Genomic DNA, 22,352 nt, shown 5'->3' on the forward strand with positions numbered 1-22,352 from the left:
TATTTTGGGATTTGCTTTCAACGCTCAAAGAGGGTTGGAGGGTTGGGGTCTACTCCAACCCTCCAAAACAAGAGATGGATTTTAAAATTTTTGCCTGATGATTCCCTAACCTGGTTTCAGCTGGATCCATTCCGCTTCCATAGAAATTCTTCAGTCTCTTCCTCCCTCAAGACTTCTCGAAAGACATAGTTCTCCTCATGGTACAGCACCTTGACCTACCTCAGCACTAACCACGTTCTTCCTCAAGCACCGAGCTCCTGCAGACCCACCACCACTCCGCTGGCAACAGCGCTGGGCTTTCAGGATTTATTTCTCATATTAAATCAGTGCTCAGTATTTCAGCGGGATGGCATGCAGTTCAAGCATTCTTTTAAGAGGAGGGCTGTGTGATTTCCAGGTGGCAATACCTGAAGTGCTATAACAGACTAAGAGCATCCACCTAAGGCTACAGGGCACGGGATCTAACACTCATCTCTGACTGTATCGCAAAGGGACAGTGACAGGAAACTCTAGTTGCATCTCTAGGGGTGTTACTTCAGAAACCACACAGATACGCAGGCTCTGTGTATGCACACACGCTGTGCACTCTGCACCCCATAATAACCTGAACCCAGAGGAAAACCTTTTCCACAGTGGTACTGTCCAGGTCTTCAGTCGTGTTGAAATTCGTGCGCCTTGAGCTGCTAAAGCTCTTCCCTTCTGAGCAGCGCAGCACGTGCTCCCCTCACATCCGTTCTCTTTTGGCAAGAAGGAAGGAGGCCTCAGGCTGCAGGAATTAACATCTCTCTTCCACACAGGGTTTGGTTGACTCCGGGCTCGGCCAGTTTCCAGTCACGATCCCGCTGTATTGCATAAATACCTATAGATTGGAGACGGCAGTGAGAGGGAGCTCCCCGTACATCAAAGTCATTCTGGTGCTGACCTCAAGGCTTCCACGGAAGAGTACCACCGGGTTCAAAATCGTCCTGGGAGCACTCACAGCTCTGCCGCAGCTCCTGCCTTGGACATACGTGATGAAAAGATCAAAAAACGAGGTAAAAACACGGACTGGGTGTGTTTAGCAGGCATGAAAAAGGACTAGAAGCTCATCTTCTGCATCAGGAGAGTTTGCATCATCAGCGAGGTGGCCAACTGGACCTCAGTGTTACCAATGTGCTTGCCGCCCCTGGAAGGGGTTTGCTGCTGGGGCTCTTTCCCAGGCCCGTAAGGATATTTGGAATTGGAATGGTGGCTCTGTGAACAATCGGACTACAGAGGTGAAGCAAAATCTGACCAAAAATTCAGACCGGAGAAGACAACAGTGAAACGTAAGAGACTTTAAAACCTATCACCTGCATGAGATATACATTAAAAAAAAAAAAAACCAGAACAACCCCACAACCAAACAAAAAACCCCACAACACTGCAAGGACAAGCAACTTCCTTCTCTGGAAGAGGGGCTCCTTCCATATTCCACACCAGGGATGTCACCGTGTTGACCTTCTAAGCAAAGACAATCATGGAACGAGCAGAATGCACAAATCCTTCCTAAGGACAATGCGCTTCCTGGCACGACCGTCCCTGCGAGACCCTTACGCTTGGCCTCAACTACCAATGTGTCCCTGTGCCTTCGGGCCAGAACGGGCAGGCAGGCAACGGAAAGATGCTGTAGCACCAGTTAAAGTTCAATGCAGTTTCCAATGCATTAAGCCAAAGGATTGTCACCAAACTTGCCTTCCCTGCAAGTTTTGCAAAGAGGGTAAAGCTACACTCCAGCTGCTTCTGTCCTCACGCTGCCTTTTGCGCTCACTCCTTGCCTGAACTGTAGATCTTCTGAACTGTGGCACGGGTGAGCTCCAGATCCTCCGGGTACCGAATTTCTAGCTCGGTATTTGCTAGGTAGTGAACGCCGGTAAACTCTGAAAAATAGCGGCCAATGTCAGGGTGAGGGATCTCCCGAGGCTCAGAGTTATACTCCAGGTTCTCTGTTAGGAAAGGAAAGAATCGGTTATCACCACATGAAACAGCCTGCCACGAGGCAGTAAATCCTACGCGCCTCTCTCAAGTCTTGCTTGTGCCTCTAGAAACACCACCTCCTGAGGCTTTAAAGAAAAAACACCCCTAATCTAGGAAAATATGCACAGAGCTGACCCCGTTTCCTAGTGGTACAAAAACTATTTTGTGCCTGAGACCACCGTGTCTGACATGAGGTCGGAGTAGCAGGATGCTGACCCGTTCCCACTCTGCTGCTCTCAGGTCTTGGTTGTGAGGGCAGGGAGAAGCTGTAGCACTGAGCTCTGATCCCTCAAGTCCCGTGGGGGAGCAGTTTCTAGCAGAGATCGTGCTCAAACGCTCCGAGGTGAGGCTCAGAGCCTCAAGGCACAAGGGTGTCCTGGCAAAAGAGCCGAGCGTTTACTTGTTCTAAGTCACCTGCCTGTGTTTCAACCACGTCAAGTCACCAGCCTGGTTTTCATGCACGCCTCACACTGCAGAATCAACTTTTCTAAATCCAAGCTTCCCAAAAGTTACGAGAAAGTCCCTAAGAAGAGCGTGTTGATTCTTTCCCAGAGCACCCCATTTCCCCGCCTTGTACTAAAGATAACCTGATTAAGCACAACAGTCCAACAACACAGAAACGCTGACGTTAAAACGCAGAGGCGACCCCGGCCGAGGGTCCCTGTGCTCCGGCAGTGTTTGTATAAAGCAGCTTGACCGGGAAGCAGCCCAGCAGTAAATGACACGCGCAGGTGCCCTGCAGCACTCCCCAGACGATGTCATTTTTTCCTGCACAGTGCCAGATATACAGGTAAAAACAAAAGCTGCCCAAGTCCCGAAGTGCGACCTGGCTACAAGGCAAGGCGGGAACAAGATGGGACGCAGCAAACATCATTCAGGAATAATTAATCCGTCTCTGAAACTATCCAGTTCGCTACAGAGAGCGCACAGAAGTCGTATTAATCCATACAGGCTCTTTGAAGCTACTGTACGTCAGTGTGTGCAGCCAGAAGCACAAGACTCAGTGGGCTGGTGCATTCCTACGGGCTTGCAAAGTACCTTTTTCGTACACTGCACCACTGCGGAAAAACAATTTACACTCCAATACGCTCTGCAGAAGCACAGCTGAGCAGCGAGCTGTGCATGAAGGGAAAAACACAGCGACGAAACAGGAGCTGGCAGGGGAGAAGAGACAGGGACAAGTGAGTTTGGCATTAGGTGGGAGCCTGAGAAACGTGCTGACGAGCAGTTTTGAGCCACAGATACCTGGGCTGTGCTGCCACAAAGCAAACAAAAGACAGACAAGAGCAGACAAGTAGATGGATACCAAACTCACTGGATGAAACAGGAGTTTTGCAATTAGCTACAGCTCAACCTGTCAATTCACAGGAAGGACTCAAACCGAGGTACCTATAAGCTTACTGTTATTTCTGAGAGGGTTAGATAAAAGTCTGCATGCAGATTTGTCTCAGATTCTTTCAGTAAAAAAACTACCACAGAAACACGGGATCATAGAATGGTTTGGGTGGGAAGGGACCTTAAAGCCCACCTGGTCCCACCACCTGCCCCAGGCAGGGACACCTCCCACCACACTAGGTTGCTCAAAGCCCTCTCCAACCTGGCCTTGAACCCCTCCAGGGATGGGGCAGCCACAGCTTCTCTGGGCAACCCGGGCCAGGATCTCACCACCCTCACAGTCAAGAATTTCTTCCTGAGATCTCATCGAAACCTCCCCTCTTTGAATGTCCCCAGTTTAAAACCCTCCCCCTCCTCCTATGGCTCCCCTCCCTGATCCAGAGTCCCCCCCAAGCTTTCCTGGAGCCCCTTTAGGGACTGGAAGGGGCTCAAAGGTCTCCCCGGAGCCTTCTCTTCTCCAGGCTGAACCCCCCGAACTCTCTCAGCCTGTCCTCACAGCAGAGGGGCTCCAGCCCTCCTAGCATCTCCGTGGCCTCCTCTGGCCCTGCTCCAACAGCTCCATGTCCTTCCTGTGCTGAGGACTCCAGAGCTGCACACAGAACTCCAGGTGGGGTCTCACCAGAGTGGGGCAGAATCGCCCCCCCCTCACCCTGCTGGGGATGCAGCCCAGGCTGCGGGCGGTTTCTGGGCTCCAGCGCATGTGGCTAGCTCATGTTGGGCTTCTCGTCCACCAGCACCCTCACGTCCTTCTCCTCAGGGCTGCTCTCAATCCAATCTCCTATCATCCCCTCCCCAAAGTCAGGTCACTAAGTTATGAAACAGTCACTCCCCAAATGATCTGAGGATGCATTTCAGAGGGGATACTCAATAGTCAGGCAGCAAGATTTCAGCAAGCAAGGACAACCCCTTCTATTTTCCCTCACAATATCAAAACACTTGGATGCCACAGAGATGACAGCGTCAACCTACAGCTTGGCTAAAATACTCAGTGCTCTGGAACCAGCCAGCATTATACTTGTTTATAAACAGTTACACAAAAGATGTAAGAGACGACTCAGCCCCAGAAGCACTGTGGACAATTATCTGATTAGTTTTCACTGAGATGCATATTTTAATATCAACCCATGGCACACAAATTTTTTTGTTTTTTAATTAAGACTCTCTGAGAGGCCAAATACTGCCTAATAAGAGTCATAAGGCTGAGCTGAAATATTCCTGGTCCCCACTTAATCTTTTTGGACTACTAAAGATAAAGTAACTCTCAGGACAGTGAGTAACACCTGCACTTTAAACCTGCACAGGTAGGAGTGTCCAGTCCAGTAAAACCACCTCTTGCTCACAGGTACAGACCAGAACATGTTTGGGAGCACCCTCTAGTGAAAGTGCTGAACTGCATTTTGTAAATATATTTTCCCCTCTGGCAGCTTCCACATCTTGTCTCAGCGAAGTCAGGCTGTGCAGCCGCCCCAGCTGGATGGGATGTCTCCATACCAGGGAGAGAACAACAAACAGGAGGCAAAGAAATACTCTGTTTACGATGTACAGAGTTACAGATATGCATGTATAGGGTTTTTTTCCCCGCTTTTGAACCGTAGTTCAACATTTCTTGCACCCTAACCTCATATTCTGACGTCAGACAAGAATTTCCTTTCCTAGGGTATGTTGTGTAGAGAATGGGTGATAGAGATTCCACAAATGCAAAGAGGTTTAGAAGAGGCCTTCACTTTTGTCCTATTCATATCAGAGGTGGCACTACGTGTGTTCTCTGGGATCTTGGCACACACAGTCTCTCCATGAAAGCCATGCACTGACAAGCAAAGTCTGTGTTCTCTCTCACCAGACCCTATTTTGAGGTCCTGCCCAAAGCACAGCTGTAATTTCAAAGGATGAGAGCTGCTAACAGAACTTCAGACTTCAGCAAAAGCTGAATTACCTCTTTTAAAAGCAAGCGTCATGCTTTACACCATAAACTAAATCACATCCATACCCACATTTCTAAGGCAAAAGGAGATGACACCAGAGCAGTCCTTAATGTTCATTCCCAGCAGTGCTCATTTCACGGAGAGCAAACAACGTAGGCCATGAATTCAAGATCACTTTCCTTCCTACCTCAACCTTAACTCACAGTTTGTTTCATACTTAAAAGAGTTAATCACTTAAGCATCTCTTTCTCCTAATGTACTTTGAAACATATAGTAAAAGCCCGAGAGTCCTGCTCACCTTGAGCAGCGTATCTGCAAGAGCCATCTTCCACTAGCACGTTGTAGAAAGGCTGGTGGGGGCCATGTGGAAGGCTGTGGACGTTCATATTCCGGATCCATTCATGCCCCATCATGCAGGCGGGATCCCAGCCATAAATCACACAGTTATAGCCATATCTAATTAAAAAAAAAACAAACCGCACACCAAAGACTGTGAAAACTCCAGAGCCAGCTCTTTTTCCTCAAGACTAATATAGCACAAACAGGATTCGAGCCTCCTGTGAGTTGGCACAAGGAGAGGACAAGAGGGGGGAAAAAAAAATGAATTCAAAAAGATTGTGTGCGTATGTGAGTGTATTTTGAGGTGGGAGGAGATGAGCAGGACTGACAGGATAAACAAACAGCTGAGGACAAAGGAAAACCAAACGCGAGCAAGAAATGAAAATGGGAAGAGACTGGAAGTCAGCAACCAGGAGAACAAGAAACAAGAAACAGGGAGAGAACCAACCGTCCTGCTGTGTTGTGCAATTACTTCCATCATACGGACATGGTAATCCCAATATAGAACTCCCCAAAACAAAGCCATCCTTATTTTCACATTATTTACGGATTAATCGCGAGGTATAACTCACTGCTGACACCCTTAAAATATGCTCCAGATGTCTTGTTGAGTTGGAGGAGTGGCTGAAGCAAAGCAGTGCTGGCATGTCATTGTGGCGGAGCAGCACAGGCAGGAACACAAAGCCTCTGCGCAATGCAGGAAAAGAATCTTACAGTCTTTTTTGAAGTCAATTCTGTTCCACAGTCCCTCATTAACTGATTATTGCCGTTTTCTTCGAGAGCTCTGGACTGTGGAAATTTTAGCTGTGTGATATACGATGACTCAGACAAGTCACCTCACAAGCTCCTCTCTGCAAGCGAACAGCAGTGAAGACACTCGCTCTCTCAAAGGACAGACAGAGCTGCCCCCATTTTCCTACGAGGTACATGGCATAGATATATGTGCCTGGCATTTTCCATTCCAGGTACCTCCTTGGCGGATAAACCCACGTCTCATTACTGTCAGAACAAATACTTCTGCACTCCTCGTTACAGAACAGCCTGCTAATGTGGGGAAAGGCTTTGAAGAGCTCACCTTTTGTGTTTCATAATGAGGCCGATGGAGAAGCAGACCTCCTTGTGCTTCTCATCCGAGCGGTGCTTCACCTCCGGCCCCACCTCCTCCTTCCGGCGCTCGATGTGCTCCAGGGTATGTTGAACCAAGTACCCGACGGCCCCATGCTGCGACGGGTCCAAAGCCTGAATGTGCTGCAAGATATCCAGGACCTTCAGCAACCAAAACAGAGAGAGAGATTCAGAACAAGTCTCTACAGCAGTCCCAACGCTTACAAACACATACAGACACATTTCTCAAGTCAGCTGGGTAGAAGTGCCCCGGCCTAGGTCTGCCACAGGAGTCTTCCACACAGACTGAGAACTTTCGCTCTACCAAGGAGTTCTTCACACTTGCTTAGCCTGCAGAAATTGTGGTCATATCCTTTTCTACCTGCCAAGCTCCCTGCTTCCAAGGAAAGGCACTGTTGAGCACAGCAACTCCTTAAAACTCATTCACACAAGCTAATTGTGTTGTATTTTGCGACCACAAGACCGTTTGGAGGTTTCTGAAATGTTAAGAGAGTATCGTTGCTCGTCTCCCAGACTGCTGCTGGGAAGTGATTCCAGATGACTTCTGCTGCACTTCAGAACAAACATTTTAATTTAAACGAGTTCCTCAGCATGTCTGTGGGAGCCTGGCAGAGGGAAAAGTAGGGCAGCACAGAAGGAAATGCAAATACCCTGTGTGATGCCAGTAGCAAACAAGAGGCAGAGAACCTGCTTGTCTCAGGATGACTAAGGAACACTAACTTTTAACAGTTCTCTCAAGGCAGCAAACCCTGTAGATCCAGAACACCAGCCTACCAACACCCTCTGGCACACTATCAGAGCATCTGCTGCCAAGTTTGTTAGAGGCAGGCAATGCAGGTTTTACCTCTTCATTTTTTTTTTTTTTCCCTTGCTCTTACCAAAACTGTTGCCTAAACAGGTTGGGAAAAGACAGATAAATCCATCCCAACATCAAATCTCTCACGTGCTGCCAGGGTTCCAAAATCTGACACACTTTAGCACCTGGCGAAAGACCCACCTCCTTGATCATGTGCTGGAAGTTTTGGTCACTCTCCGTTCAGAGCAGCAGCAGAAGAGGAATCGAAATCTCAGGCTGCTGAGCATGAACATCAGCCAAGAGGTGAAGAAAATAAATTCAGAAGAACAGGTGGGTAATTAGGTACGAGAAGAAGCAGCACAGCTCAGGCTTCTTGGCCACCTTAATTCTCTGGCATCTTAAGAAGGACGTGAAAATCCTGAAAAATCCCACAGAAAGGGGAAGGCCTAGGCACAGTGACCATAGCTGCCAGAGATCCCTGGCAATTTCATTTACTGTTATTTGCAGTTAGGACAACATTCTGTGTAGCTCTGCTTGACTTTTAAGATTTTTGCACCACTTTCCATAAACCCCATAGACTTTTATTAAATCCAGTATCTTCTGTTGTGTCAGACAGGGAGCATTCTCTCTGATAGACACAATCCCACCCGACAGCCTGGAACGACTGGATGCACATGAGGATGCAAAACTGAAAAGTCCAAATTTGCCCATTTTCATTGCATCTGGCAAGGTGTTGCAGAGAAAACTACTCCAAGGCCAGGCTGGATGGGGCTTTGAGCAACCTGGTCTAGTGGGAGGTGTCCCTGCCCGTGGCAGGGGGGTTGGAACTCGATGATCTCTAAGGTCCCTTCCAACTCTAACCATTCTATGATTCTTACATGTAAACTCAGCCATGGGGCTGTATTATTTGTTCTGAGGGGCAGCAAAATGCACTTATGTAAAGCCTTGGTGCTCTACGAACACATCACTGAGTGCCAGAAAGGGGAAGGAACATCTTTCAGTGTTTCACTTCACTGTCCCCTATTTATGTTGCCATTTCAGCTCAGTGAATTTCAGCTCACAATTTCTTAGCTTGTGCTGTTTTCTCCTGCAGTGACCCTAAAACTTGCTGCCCTAAGAAAGGAAGGGGAAGCGTAGCGCAGGTTGTGCTTTGAAAGGAAGGCAACTTCTCCAGCAGTCCTATGCTTCAGTTAATTTGGTGGAAAGAGCTTTGTTTTCTGCTCGGGTGTCCAGCCAATGCTTCTGCCCCCTCACCCAAACCTCACATCTGGAAATAGCACAGGCAGTGCCCAAGAGTGTGAGCTTCACTAACAGGAGATTTTGACGAGGGAACATCTCTTTGCTGTAGTGACACGCTAAAGAAATAAGACTCTTTTTTTGAGTTACATGCTTCTTCCCTGTGCTTTCCCCTGATTCAGTGAAAGATACGGATGATCCAGACAAGTTGTAAGTCTCGGCACCTTCTTTCCCACATTCACAAGACAGCAGGACTCAAGTGGCTATGCTAAAGTTGAAGAAGAATCCCAAGAATTAAAGAAGGATCCCAAGGACAGGAATATTAAATTGCTTTTTCACAAGAGCAATTATGTGGCTAAAGTTTCAGAGAATAGCTTTGGTTGTATTTATAATAAGATAACTTCCTACAAGTTTTCCGATAAGGTCATTGCTGCTTTTACAGGAGTCTTGCAAGAGTTTTACCACCACAATCTAGGTATAAACCAAATAACTCTTCTAAGCTATATCTAGAAGTCTGCAGTATTGGTTGCAAGAGAAGCTGTCAGACTTGGGCAGTAAATCATAAATTATGACTCAGACTCCAGACTGCTCCCAAGTCTCCCCTAGGGCCAGCCAGAATCATCCTCTTTTCCCCGCTTCGCATAGTAAAAATTGATTCTCTGAAACGTGATAACTCATTCAACTGCGTTTATTACAGAAACAACTTGTGGCAGACTGTAATGCAAGCTGACGTAGTCCAAAAAAACCCAAATAAAATCAATAAACTAGTGTTAATAGTGCTTAGCCTATCAGAAAACATATAACCGAGTGGTGAGGTACCTTTTCTGGCCAGATTCCCAGGTGGAAGTATAACCTAGCCTGGAGCATTAGATGCTGCACATTGTCCGGATACATGGCCAGGTACAGATCCAACGAGTCTCTCAAGAGCTGGTAAGACTGATCAGTGCTTTCTCTGCCAGCAAAAAAGAAACCCAGTTGTAAGGCTAGCTCTTCAACCCCTATCCCCAGTGCTCCAATATACAGGGACAGTCACCAAAAAATGATGCTACAGGTACATGCTCAGAAAGAGCGACTCCGGCACGGACCGTCACTCGTCACATCCAACAGCCAGCTCAGAAGGAAAAATGCTACACAACCGATGACTGGACTCTACCTTCCCACCTCACTGGTACTCTACTCGGTCAAATAATCCTACATAAAGAATTCACTCTCCAGGCCATTTTGTTTTGAAATCTGCCTTTGTTCCCCTAGCTTAATTACACCTGAAGCAATCCTTTCACTCTGGGATTCCTGTCGATGGCTACTTGGGAAAGTGATTATCAGGGGCATTTGAAAATAAAACTAGATTTTCTTTGAAACCCCAGCAGTGTGCCCAGGTGGCCAAGAAGGCCAACAGCATCCTGGCCTGTCTCAGGAACAGCGTGGTGAGTAGGACTCGGGAGGTGATCGTCCCCCTGCACTGGGCACTGGGGAGGCCCCACCTCGAGTGCTGTGTCCACTTTTGGGCCCCTCACCACAAAAAAGACACTGAGGTGCTGGAGCGGGTCCAGAGAAGGGCAATGGAGCTGGTGAGGGGTCTGGAGCACAAGTCTTATGAGGAGCGGCTGAGGGAGCTGGGGGTGTTCAGCCTGGAGAAAAGGAGGCTGAGGGGAGACCTTCTCGCTCTCTCCAACTCCCTGAAAGGAGGGTGTAGCCGGGGGAGGGTCGGTCTCTTCTTCCAGGTCACAGGCGATGGGACAAAGAGGAAATGGCCTCAAGTTGAGACAGGTGAGGTTCAGATTGGATATTAGGAACAATTTTTACACTGAAGGTGTTATTAGGCCTTAGAATGGGCTGCCCAGGGGAAGTGGTTGAGGCACCATCCCTGGAGGTATTTAAAAGACGGGTTGACATAGAGCTTAGAGACATGGTTTAGTGATGGTTTTTATCAGAGTTAGGTTGATGGTTGGACTAGATGATCTGAAAGGTCCCTTCCAACCCAGACAATTCTACGATTCTATGATCTGAGCTAGAGGGCTGTGCTTACCAGATCATAACGAAGGTCTCTGGTCCTAAGGGAATGGTGGACAGTCCCTATCAGCTTTTCACAAAGGAAAAAAAAAAAACCCAAAGATCTGCCCATTTTCTTGAGGGGAACTAGTTTTACTAAATACTCACTACTGCTGCGGGTGATTAAAAGCAACTAGACAATGCAACATGACATACAGAAATTCAAGACCCCCTGGGGTGACTGTCACCTTTTTAAAGCACGCACTCAAACACTGTGAAGAAGCAGTATCAGATACACAGACGATATACTCTGGGCCCTTTTTCCATCCCCACAGGCCTTACAGGCCAGATGATTCTCAACTCACCGCTTGCCGAGGTTTAAGAGATTTCCCACCATACGCTGCAAAACCTCTTTTGAAGTCACCACGCCATAGAACTCCTCCGTCACATGGTGGCCGATAAGGTACTCGCACTCCTTCACCGTCAGCTGCTTCCCCTTCCCAAAGGCGTCAATGTAGGTGTAGTCAAAAATATCTGTGCTTCTATTGAAACAACAAGGAAATTAAATTGTGATGGTGGGTCTCATGGTAAAACAAGATTACCCGTTTCTGTTCTTCCCTCAGCACCTTCAAACTTGTTTGTAAAACAAGGGTCATTCATACCTCAGCTCCCTCCTAAAGAGAGATTATCTGGTACCTTCTCTCTTTTTCTAGCCTCTTCTTCAGATAAACATATGTGAGAAAAGACAGAAAAAACAAGGGGGCTTTTCACTCCATCATGCCAGTTCTTTCCTTCAGATATTTTCAGGTTTGCTGTATCTATTGCTAGATTATATTATGACACTGCACTGGGAAGTGTAACAGAGCCCACGCGTATGGCATCTGAGGCCTAGTGCCAAAAGAGGTATATATAGACAAAGCCATTGCTCTGAATTGGACGGCTGATGACATTCACAAAACACAGATTTCTGTAAATTGATCATGATCTGGTCAAAGATGTATCCTGCGCTGACTCAGAGAATTAAATGAGTGCCCAGAACAGCAGCAATGGTTTCTCGCAACTGTTCTGCATGAAAGGTTACATGAAATCAGCCCCTTTTTATTTTCTTTTCAGTTTTTCATAGTTTTCTTAAATAAGAGAAACATTACCTCATGGCTGCTATTATTTCAAGCTCAGGACATCTGTTACCATTCACCAACAGCAGAGACTAATTCTGGGAAAACTTCTTTAGAGACCTGATCTTTCCACCGTAATTACAGATGGAAAATAACTAAACATTCTGGTACAGGTCTGGATCTGTAAATGTTTTCTGGCTTTTATTACTGTGGACACAATTTCAAAATCGAGCAGATGACTTACCCTTCTTTTCCTTGACACCACCGGAGCAGAAAATGGCTAGGGAAGTTGACCGGTTCAAGCTTGACTCCCAGCTGCCGGGCGATTGTTAAATAAAGCACAGACAGACTAATGGGAATTCCCGTCCTGCGGATCAAAACCTGGGGGATAAAAATGTGATAAAAATGCGTGGGTTATTAAGAAGAAACGCAAAACCCCAAGGTTTGATTTCACAAATGAAAATATACCAATTTGACAGAATATGCAACGAAAGACGACATTTCTCTGGCTGCATTTGGACAAATAAACACCACAAACAGAATATCTCAAGCCTTGCAACCTCCTAATTTTTGGTTAACATACACGTACCTGGTGAATGTAGGAATTCAGGGAGTTATAGTAATCCAGCTCGTTTCCTTTGTATTTTAACTGCTCATATAGGACACAATTCATAGCATCAAGTACCTGCCGCTGAAGCTCCACTTCTGGAATCACGATCTCTCCTAAAAACACATGCAATGAAATAAAGACCGAGATAACAACCGTTCTTAACCTTTATGCAATGAACCTTATATCAAAATTCTTCATATGGAGTAAGAACACAAGAGATTAATCTCAATTTAGATAGTCAAGGGACAGGGCACTGCAGCTGGATATGTCACGCCACCCGGGCACGCGTGGGAAGTGGCCTTTCACCGCTCAAGAGTCCCAGTTTGGCCACTACAGGTACACAGATACAGGCAGACGCTCATTCTCTCTTGGAAAGACAGCAAACATTGGATAGCGCTTCGCAAAAACAAGGAGCAAGATGCTACCTGACCTTTGGAGGTGTTAAACCACCTACCTTTTCTATTGCTGAGGTCTGAGACTTGCAGAGGAAGAGAGGTCAATCCCCTGTCCCACAGCTCTGCTACAGATATCAGGACTACCTAAGACTTCAGGGACAAAAAAGAAGATATTCCCTAATTCCTTCCTAATTCCTTTTTTCTTAGACAGACTCAGATGGACTGACAACCTTGGGCTTTTGAGTCCCTGTGGCTCACCAAACAGCTGTTTCCTGAATGATGGTTTAAGCAAACGTTGGAATATGCTTGCCAGGGGATAAAGAATAACAGCTCTTTAAGCTGCAATAATTCAGCAGCTGTTTCACCTCGTCTGCCTGTACTCAGACTTGCAGGAATGCTCTGCAACAAAGCACACGTTAATGTACAGTACCTGCCTTGGAAGCCAAGCTGGGGTGCCGTGGGTTTTTCGTCCGCAGGACTTTGCGCACTTTATCTGTGATATCATCCACCTGCGCCTGGACACTCTTTAAGCAGATGTCTGACAGGGGGTTACAGTATTGATCAATTAAAACGGCACCTGGAAAAAACAAACTATATAAGAAACAGGACTTCAGTTTTTTTTTCTTTGCTTGGTTTTACCCACTGTAAATTGCAAGCATGCAGCAAGCAATTGCAGCAGAACACAAGAGTTTTCCTTTTAAAATTTGCAGTCATATATTGAATTCAATCACAGAAAAAGCAAAGAATAAACTGACATGGTAAATACCAATTAAATTCAGTATTCGCCTCTCCACCATCCTGGAAGGGAAAGCAATAGATAGTACATTGAGTAGGTAAGCTGCTGGACCAGGCTTAGCCAGCCAAATCTCCGGTCACAACGCATCTCCTGGCATCCTCCCAACTTAAAACGGTTTTTATTTAGAGCCTGAGACAACCTCAACTTCATTTCTGCTTCAGTTCTGATTTCTTCCTGCCATATCCTCCATAACTATCATTCTTGCTCATCATTCCCTCTTCTGCTACATTCATCTTTCTTTTCCATGCCTGCTCTCCATCTTCATGTCAGAAACCCACTATAACAGAACAGATTTTCATTTTCGCTCTGTCCCAGCCTCTTCTGTCAAACTTCTGCAGGAGAAAAATAGCCCTTTGACAGAATGTTCTCCTTGTCATCTTGTCACCACTGCTCTTTCCAAAGCCTCCTTATTTTTCAGTCTTTGGAATCAACTGCATTCACCTGTAAGACTTTTGCATAGATTATACCTCTTCAGCTTCCTCCACTGCTTTGTTAGCAGGAAGCATTTCTCTTCCTGCTTCGTTAGCACTTTGACGACAGGCCTGTAGTCAAGAATTTCAGCAGAGAGCCAAGCCATGTCTTCTTTCTCTCCCCTCCAAACTTTTCCCCATGCTGACCAGCTGAAACTTCACAGAAGACTACCTGTTGGTGCTCTGATAATACCTCCGTGGCAGACAAATGCACGTATTTGTGAGCCACATGATTAAGTTACATAACTAACTCAGTTATTTCCAGAAAAGGCCACTTTAGGCTTTCCTCTCTTGCCCTAACACAGTCCCTTCTTTAAAGTCTATTGCCACCAACAAGAACCAGCTTTGGTGTTAAAGACTCGTTTGAATGACATTCTTGAGCTATGTACCAAGAGTAAGGGACACTTCTACAGACATCGGCAGCTTTCGGGGCATTCAGAAGACCGCCTTCTCCATGGGAAGCTTGAAGAAAAGAATCATCCACCAGACTGAGGATATGAATTGCAGAAAAGCCTTTTCTTTCTTCCTATCAGGTGCATGTACTTTCCTTCCCCACAACTGGACTTCCATCCGTTCCCCAGCTCTAGACTGCACAGCTTCACCGGACCAGCAGTCAGAGAGCTCTCAAAAGAAAGCCACAGCTCAAAGGCTACAACAGCAATTCCCCGTCTGCAGCCTGTTCCTTGCCTTTACCTGAGCAGCTCTTGGGAAAGGAGATAGCACGGAGCCGATTTGAAATCACACCAGTTGGTCTGCTAGGCCATATTGGGTCCAGAGGAGGCCATACAGAGGCTGGGAGGGCTAGAGCCCCTCTGCTGTGAGGACAAGCTGAGAGAGTTGGGGGGGTTCAGCCTGGAGAAGAGAAGGCTCCGGGGAGACCTTCGAGCCCCTTCCAGTCCCTAAAGGGGCTCCAGGAAAGCTTGGGGGGGGACTCTGGATCAGGGAGGGGAGCCACAGGAGGAGGGGGAAGGGTTTGACACTGAAAGAAGGGAGATTGAGATGAGATGTGGGGAAGAACTTCTTTGCTGTGAGGGTGGTGAGAGCCTGGCCCAGGTTGCCCAGAGAAGCTGTGGCTGCCCCATCCCTGGAGGGGTTCAAGGCCAGGCTGGATGGGGCTTGGAGCAACCTGGTGTGGTGGGAGGTGTCCCTGCCCAGGGCAGGGGGTGGCACCGGGTGGTCTTTAAGGTCCCTTCCAACCCAAACCATTCTGTGATTCTGTGATTCAGCCCGTGTGCCACAGTTAAAATGCTTCTGCAGTGTCAGCTAATTAGGACACTGAACTACTGCCGATTTCCTCAATACATTGTTCAAGATGCAAATGCAAGTGTTTTAGTATTTTTTCCACTGCTTTTCAGCTCATCTGTCCGTGGGCAATTATTCAAACGCACAGCTCTAACAGAACCTACTGTAATCCTGACATTCTGATACAACACTATGCAACTACTGCAAGATTTTAAGGATTTTGGATACATCAAAAACCCAAACTGAATTCTGAGTCGTTGTCCAAGCTGAAATATAAGCAAAGGTGTCTCTTTTCAAGTAAAACAAGTGATGGAAAGCTGTGATGAGGTGCTCTAATGGGATTTCTGCCAAGGACTTACCCTCCAAAAATGACTGCCGATCAGTTGGGCGTTGAAGATATTCCTTCAGATTTTTTAATATATTCTGTTGCCGTAGGAAGTATAGAATTTTCTTTGCATAGTACTTCCAGGTGAGACCTTTCCTGTAGATTTAAATACAAAAAGGAGTATTGCCCTAAACAAGCACTTTAAGGGTAAACATTTTGATTTAACTGTTCCAGTGAATACAGGTTTACAATTTAGACTATCGCTTTTCTAAGCAAGTCTTGACAACACCACTATCACCAAAGAGTCAACCAAAAAGGTCAATGTTAAGAGGAAATTTGTCCTCAAAAAAACCCCACAAGATAAGACACCTGTAAAACATTGTTCCTATATTTCCCTGCTTACATATCCTCTCCTCCAGACTGCGGGTCAAATCAGCCTTCTCCATCCTACTGGACAGGAGAACAATCAAACCTCATAACACTTTATCTTCTCCCAATAAATTGGGATGCTCAATAGGGACAACTGCTTTATTGGGATATCTTCCAGGGAAATGATTTAGCCTAATGCTCCTGAATGGCAATGACTACAGCTTAATCAGGGTGTAATTAGCATCAATTCTGCTTTATGGGGAGGCATTTGGCCAGTGCAAAGGCTCAAAAGCTTTTTAACCAGTTGTCAAATGAGAGATGTTTAGTCCCAGTTCAAATAGGGAAGGTAATAAAATGGACACAAAAAAGCAAAAATGAGATGATTGCCATTCCAGTTGTGTTTTTTCAAGCTCTACTAACAGTCCCTTTAATCAAGGCTGTTAGACTCCATTAAGAGCAATCTCTCGCCGCTTCGTATCACAGCAAAATCAGCATGGTTTATATGCTACCAGCAGAAAAAAAACTTCCAAGTAAAGCAGTGACTTATTCATCTTGCCCAGTGTTAACCATGGTGATGAGAATACCCAGGCAGATGCAAACCACGAGTTTTATTCACCCACTTGGCATTTCCCCTGAGTGAATAATTTACAGAACTGCAAATTCTGCAGTGGCTGAATTAAACTCAGTTGCTTATTTGCAGACAAAAATTGGACCAACCTACTACAGCTAAGAAAAGGAACAAGAGTAGAAAAAAAAAAGCTGTAGTTTCATGATTCAGGGTGGCAATCCTCACTGAGTATTCCTCCTTCCCTCTGGTGCTGTGGCCTCATCCTGCAGATCAGTGCAGCAAACTGATCCTTTTTTTATTTAAACCTGGAATATGAGGATGGGAACTCCTTATGCCAAAACTACTGCAGAAAAAAGGGTACATGGAACAACATGTCCCGAGAGACGTCATGAACTGACAAAGAAATAAGCAACAAGCGGCCGCACAAGGCCAGAGGACTTCCTTCTTGTCAAATAGTTTACATGGTTTCTTTTGGAAATATTAGATTTGTCCTGAAATTAAACACACAGCAATAGTTCCCAGCCTTGGTAAGCCTGGGGACATTGTTTTGTGAGAGTGACAAAAGGGCAGAAGCTGAGGTCAGGTCACCACAGTACCATTCTCCTTTAAACAGTGAAAGGGGGAAAACCCCTTCCACTTCTAACCCCTCTTTCTTACCTTCCTTCCATGTTAAGGATACACATCAGCTCATCCTCAAAAAAATGACTTGGGCAACCGAGAGTCTCGATGTCACTGAATCCATCACAGGGGACCTGTCAAACCAGACAATGAATTATGGGGAGCATAACAGATTCTTCCCAAAAGAATGTAATTACATAAAAAATCTCAAAACCAATTTTGTTCTATTTTTTAAAAATCTATGTAAGATCTTAAAAATGTCCAGCTCACCAAGTACTCACAGCCTCTACTCCACAGATTTATTACAAGGATCCATCGAGAGTCCCAGTAGTGCCCTACAGGAATTTGAGCTAATTACTACAGCACCAGGGGCTCCTACAGCAGGTGTACGGACCAGCACAAGCTTATGCAGGCTGGGCCCAAGCTGAGTGGCATTTTAATGTGGAATCAACTTTTGCCTGTGGTTGACTGAACCTCTAAAAATCCTCCCTAGTGCAGCAGATTGCTCCTGGGAGAAAGAACAAGGAGCAGGAACCTTTATTTCAGCCTCAAATTTACACTGAAAAACCTCACCTGATCAATTACAAGCCCTCACCCAGAGTTATCAGCTTCTTAATAGAACAGAATCTTTTGAAGCAATCACTAGGTATCTATATTCAGAAGAGTTATTTTCTTCCAAAATCTGGAATTATTTTTTAAGCTTTGATTGAACTGTACCAAATCGTTTTGCTTTCAAGCTTTTCAGTACAGGACACGGGCCAATAGAGTAAGGAAAAAGCGATTCTTATTATGCTGTATCTTAGCAGACACCCCACAGGATCTACTGGAACTGGGCTGAAAGTCACTTCCCCTCAGTTCTATACAGGGAGTCAAGCTGCAGTTCCTACCCCACCAACTAAGCAAACAGACAATGAAATAGCTCGTCCCACATGCAAGCCAGTCTCTCAGAGACTATGTTTTCACCTTCATCACAATGAACTCAAAAGTATCTTGGCATCATGGCTGGGTAAAGAACTTAAATAATACACTTTCCAATTCGGTGAACCTGTTGCGCCTTGGTCCCGTTCTCAAATGACTTCTGACAACTCACAGAACGTATCCTCGCACAAGGTCTGCGGTGAGATAAATTAACAGGCTGTGGAACAGGTTTGTGTCAACAAACCAGCAGTCTTTCAGAAGTTCCCAGAGCCGGGTCTGAACAGGCAGAAATGGGCAAAGAGCTTTTAAACCTGCAGCGGCACCAGCTGAACGTGATGCTTTGGATTCTACCCACTTTCAGGCTTTGAACTGTCTCTCCCCTTCTGGCTAGTGATCCAGCATTTTCACACAAAATGAGGAAATAGGAAATTTCTGACTGCTTAGTTGAAAAGATGTGAAGAGAGAGGAAAGGCAAACTAATAAAAAGTACTAAACAAGTAGCTAGGCTGCTGCACATACATAAAGAAGATGACTTACGTGTTCTGAAAAGAACCTTTTGGAGAACGAAGCTACAATTCTCTGGGCTTCTAGACCAGCGTTGTGCCGTGCTTTGTATTCTTCAAGCCAGCTAACGCCGTCTGTGTGGCTATAGTATTTCAGCAGCGATGGCCATCTACACAAGAAGACATAAGTGAACAGGTTCGTTAGTATTTCAACATCACTGAGAACCTCCAGATCCATAAAACGTTCCTTATTGTAACCATACGACTTGTGAAACTGAGTCATTGCCAAGACACAGTACAACTTTAAATGTAATCGTATAAATTAATCTAATGATTGACTCAAGCATTAAAGCATAAGTCCAACCAATTTCATCTGTGTATTAATGGTTGTTTCAGAGTAAGCTCTCCTGAAGCCTGCCAACAAGAGACCTTCAAACAGTTCATGCTCTGGGTATTTCAATATCCTAAGCACTTTTGAGATTTCCTCTGGAGCTTTGCAAGATAAGCACAGGTATCACATTAGTAGAAGAGAGGCAGAGTTTTATAATAGAACAAAATAATTTGCTCTTCTGAAGATGTATCACATGTAAGCTAACTTGGCATCTAATGGAATGAGAATTCATTGTCCTGTGTTCTACCCATTACCTCGTGGGTCTAATTAAAAGGATGCACAAAACAGAGCTCCTTCTGTTGCCCTTGCTGATGGCAACATCTACTGGAGGAAAACAGAATTCTGAAGTCAAATTGTGACAGCTAAATGCTTTTGCACTTCATTTTTAATACAAGAAATAATTATTAAAAAAAAAACCCTCACACCTTTCTTGTAAAAGAAAGCTGTATCTTCTTTACTGAGTCTGAAAGTTCAAAAGCTAAAACACATTCCACAGCTTACTAAGAAGGGTTTCAAGGCTCAACTGAAAACCTAACTTCAGGTAATGTTTTGGAGGCAGCAGCATCTTTTCTAATAAAAGGGCATGTGCTGCCACAACACAGCCCTGTGCAATAAAATACATACCAGCACAGCAACACCCATGACTGTTCTGAGGATACCAAGATCACTTGTGTATGAAACACGAAGAAGAATCAGCGGAGATGGAAATATTTTGGACACCACGGGAAAGAAAGCTGAGAGGAAGGCCTTTGGTAATTTACAGGGGCATTTATTTCACATTTTGAAATTGCATTAATTATTACTGGTTTTTACAACGCATTTTCCTTCAACTACAAGGATGCCTTAGGTTCTTTTCAGGTAATATATATAAATATATACATATACACAAACCTTTATATATCAATATATTTTTACTTTTATTAATAGAGAGAAGGCCAAATGTTTAAATCACTACTTCTACCAACTGACCAAAAGTCACAGTTGCATCTGTCCACACATGGGAGATATTTTACTACCAGTTAATAATAAAACTACACTGCAACTGCAGTTACAAAATAAAGTTCAAAGACTAAGCAAGTAACTTTGCGTTATATAACAACCCCTCTCTCCTGATGGATCCCAAGCCATTAATCTACCGCTGAAACCCAGCCACATCGTAATAACAATTACAATCATTTATTTTTAGGATGAGAAAGAGTAATTTCTTGGGTTGAAATGATATTGAAAATTTGAGGAAGATAAAGCGCAATTACTCACGGTGGAATCCAGCCAGGACAACAAGGGCAACGTGCAAACTCCTGCCAAAAGTTCTATTATCAAAGACAGAGGAGGGCAGCAGCTTGTGCTAATCACCTACCACATTGAATTTCAGCTGCTGGATCTGAACCATTTTTAAACTTTCAGGTTCGCTTCAGAAATTAGAGCCACTGAATTGGTGAAAGGATCTGGCCAGCCATCCCAGGCCATAGCTCAGTGAATTGGGGAAGCTGTAATTGTTCAGCAGCCTTTTTCACTGGTGGAAAGAGAATAATCCTCTCCTTTGAGCTGTGCTAAATTTTAGAAGCCAACTGGCAATTGGATAAAGCATTATTGCTACTTTTCCTGTGCCAAAACACAGACAAAACCAGGTAGCAGATGAGCGTGTCCTATTCTAGAGAGGTTGGCAAACCCCAGTGATGGATTGGAGTTTCTAGAACCGCTGAAACCACCGTGGCGTAAGCATTATCAATAATAATGCTCATGCTTTATTCCCAGCTAAAGTGTGGCCAGTGAAACTGTTAATAACACAGCTACACCCTCATCACATACCCTGCACCTTTGGGGGAAACTGAACTCACGAGCACCAAAAGTCCCTACAAAGGATTTTTAGGGTGGTGAGAGCCTGGCCCAGGTTGCCCAGAGAAGCTGTGGCTGCCCCATCCCTGGAGGGGTTCAAGGGCAGGTTGGAGGGGGCTTGGAGCAACCTGGTCTGGTGGGAGGTGTCGATGACCTTTAAGGTCCCTTCCAACTCTAACCATTCTATGATTCTACGATTTTGGTTTCTGGGAAAACAGCTCTTCCAAAAGCACTACAAATAAACACCTCTTTGCTGTAAAGCATCAATCCTGTGACAGAACAAGTCTTGGCAGTTGTTTTGGAAGCTGCCGGCTAATACTGCCTATCTTAGTGGGATGAGAGAGACCACTTGACAACCCAAAATTCATGTGGCCCTGTGTGTGCACCACTGCCAGCCCCCAGCTTGGACCTGGGGCCTGCTGGTAATTCAAGTGCCCGGCTGTGGAAGGGGCTGCAAAGACCCACGTTCTCCGACTGGGGGGCTCCTGTGGTCCCCTCCTGTGGGATTTCGGCGGGGAAGCAGCCTTGCGACAGTCCCTGCCATCCCTGCTTGGGAAAGACTTCTCCTCACCCGTTATACATAGCAGAAAGCCGCAGGGCTCGTCCCGCCCGTCATGGGTTCTGCATGCACCTTACAGAGCCAGCAAGAGAGACACAGATGGGTTGTGTGGGGTGCATTCCTCCCCCCAGGAGCATCCCGGCCCTCCCAGGCCGAGGGGACCGAGGACACCGTCCTCCGTTGCCAGCTGAACACCCCCTGATAGGGCCCGGCCTGCGCTGACCGGGCCCTCCCGCCACCGGGGCGCTGAGGAGAGGCCTGGCCACCCCTCGCCCTCCCAAGCAGATCCCCCCGGAGGGCCATGCCGGGCCTGGCCGTGCCATGCCGGTCGGCGGTGCCCACCTGAGGCGAAAGCGCTCCCGCCACACCTTGCCGCGGGGCTGGCAGGCCTCACGCAGCCGGCGGCAGGTGCAGGACACCCGGCCGATGTCGGCGGCTCCCAGCACGTCGCAGCAGAGGATCAGCTCCAGCAGCTCGCCCGGCAGGTCCGTCAGGCCCATCCCGTCGGCGTCAGCCTCCGCCGCGCCCCGAGGCCCTCCCGGCCCCGCCAGGCCCGGGCCCTCCGCCGCCGCCGCCGCCATCTTGGATGTTTACCTGGGCGCCCCCCCCCCTTCCCCGCGGGCGGGGTTAGGGAGCGTCTCACGCTTCCGGCGCAGAGGGAAGGCGGAGGAACGGCCCCGGGGAGCGTCTGCCAAGTGCCGCCGCCCCGCAAAGCGTAGAGCGGAGCAGCACCTTGCCCGTGCAGGCGCGCTAGGGAGCGTCTGCCAAGTGCGGCGGCGCGGGGCGGAGCACGCCGCCTCGTCAGGTCAAGGGCAGCAGCGGGGCCTAGGGAGCGTCTGC

General features: G+C 46.6%; 1 protein-coding gene across 1 annotated transcript; it reads right to left on the reverse strand.

Moving 5' to 3' along the window:
• Positions 1–1,302: 1,302 nt before the first annotated feature.
• FBXO21 (F-box protein 21) lies at positions 1,303–22,094 on the reverse strand. Its single transcript, XM_074159627.1, has 12 exons — positions 21,855–22,094; positions 18,761–18,896; positions 17,345–17,439; positions 15,785–15,906; positions 13,348–13,494; positions 12,502–12,635; positions 12,157–12,293; positions 11,163–11,339; positions 9,628–9,760; positions 6,727–6,917; positions 5,611–5,768; positions 1,303–1,964 (listed from the first exon to the last, which is right to left on the reverse strand). Exons 1-12 carry the CDS (start codon positions 22,091–22,093, stop codon positions 1,786–1,788), a joined length of 1,848 nt encoding a protein of 615 aa, XP_074015728.1. The 5' UTR covers position 22,094; the 3' UTR covers positions 1,303–1,785.
• Positions 22,095–22,352: the final 258 nt, after the last annotated feature.

Source organism: Numenius arquata, chromosome 16, assembly GCF_964106895.1.
Source record: "Numenius arquata chromosome 16, bNumArq3.hap1.1, whole genome shotgun sequence".
NCBI classification, from domain to species: domain Eukaryota; kingdom Metazoa; phylum Chordata; class Aves; order Charadriiformes; family Scolopacidae; genus Numenius; species Numenius arquata.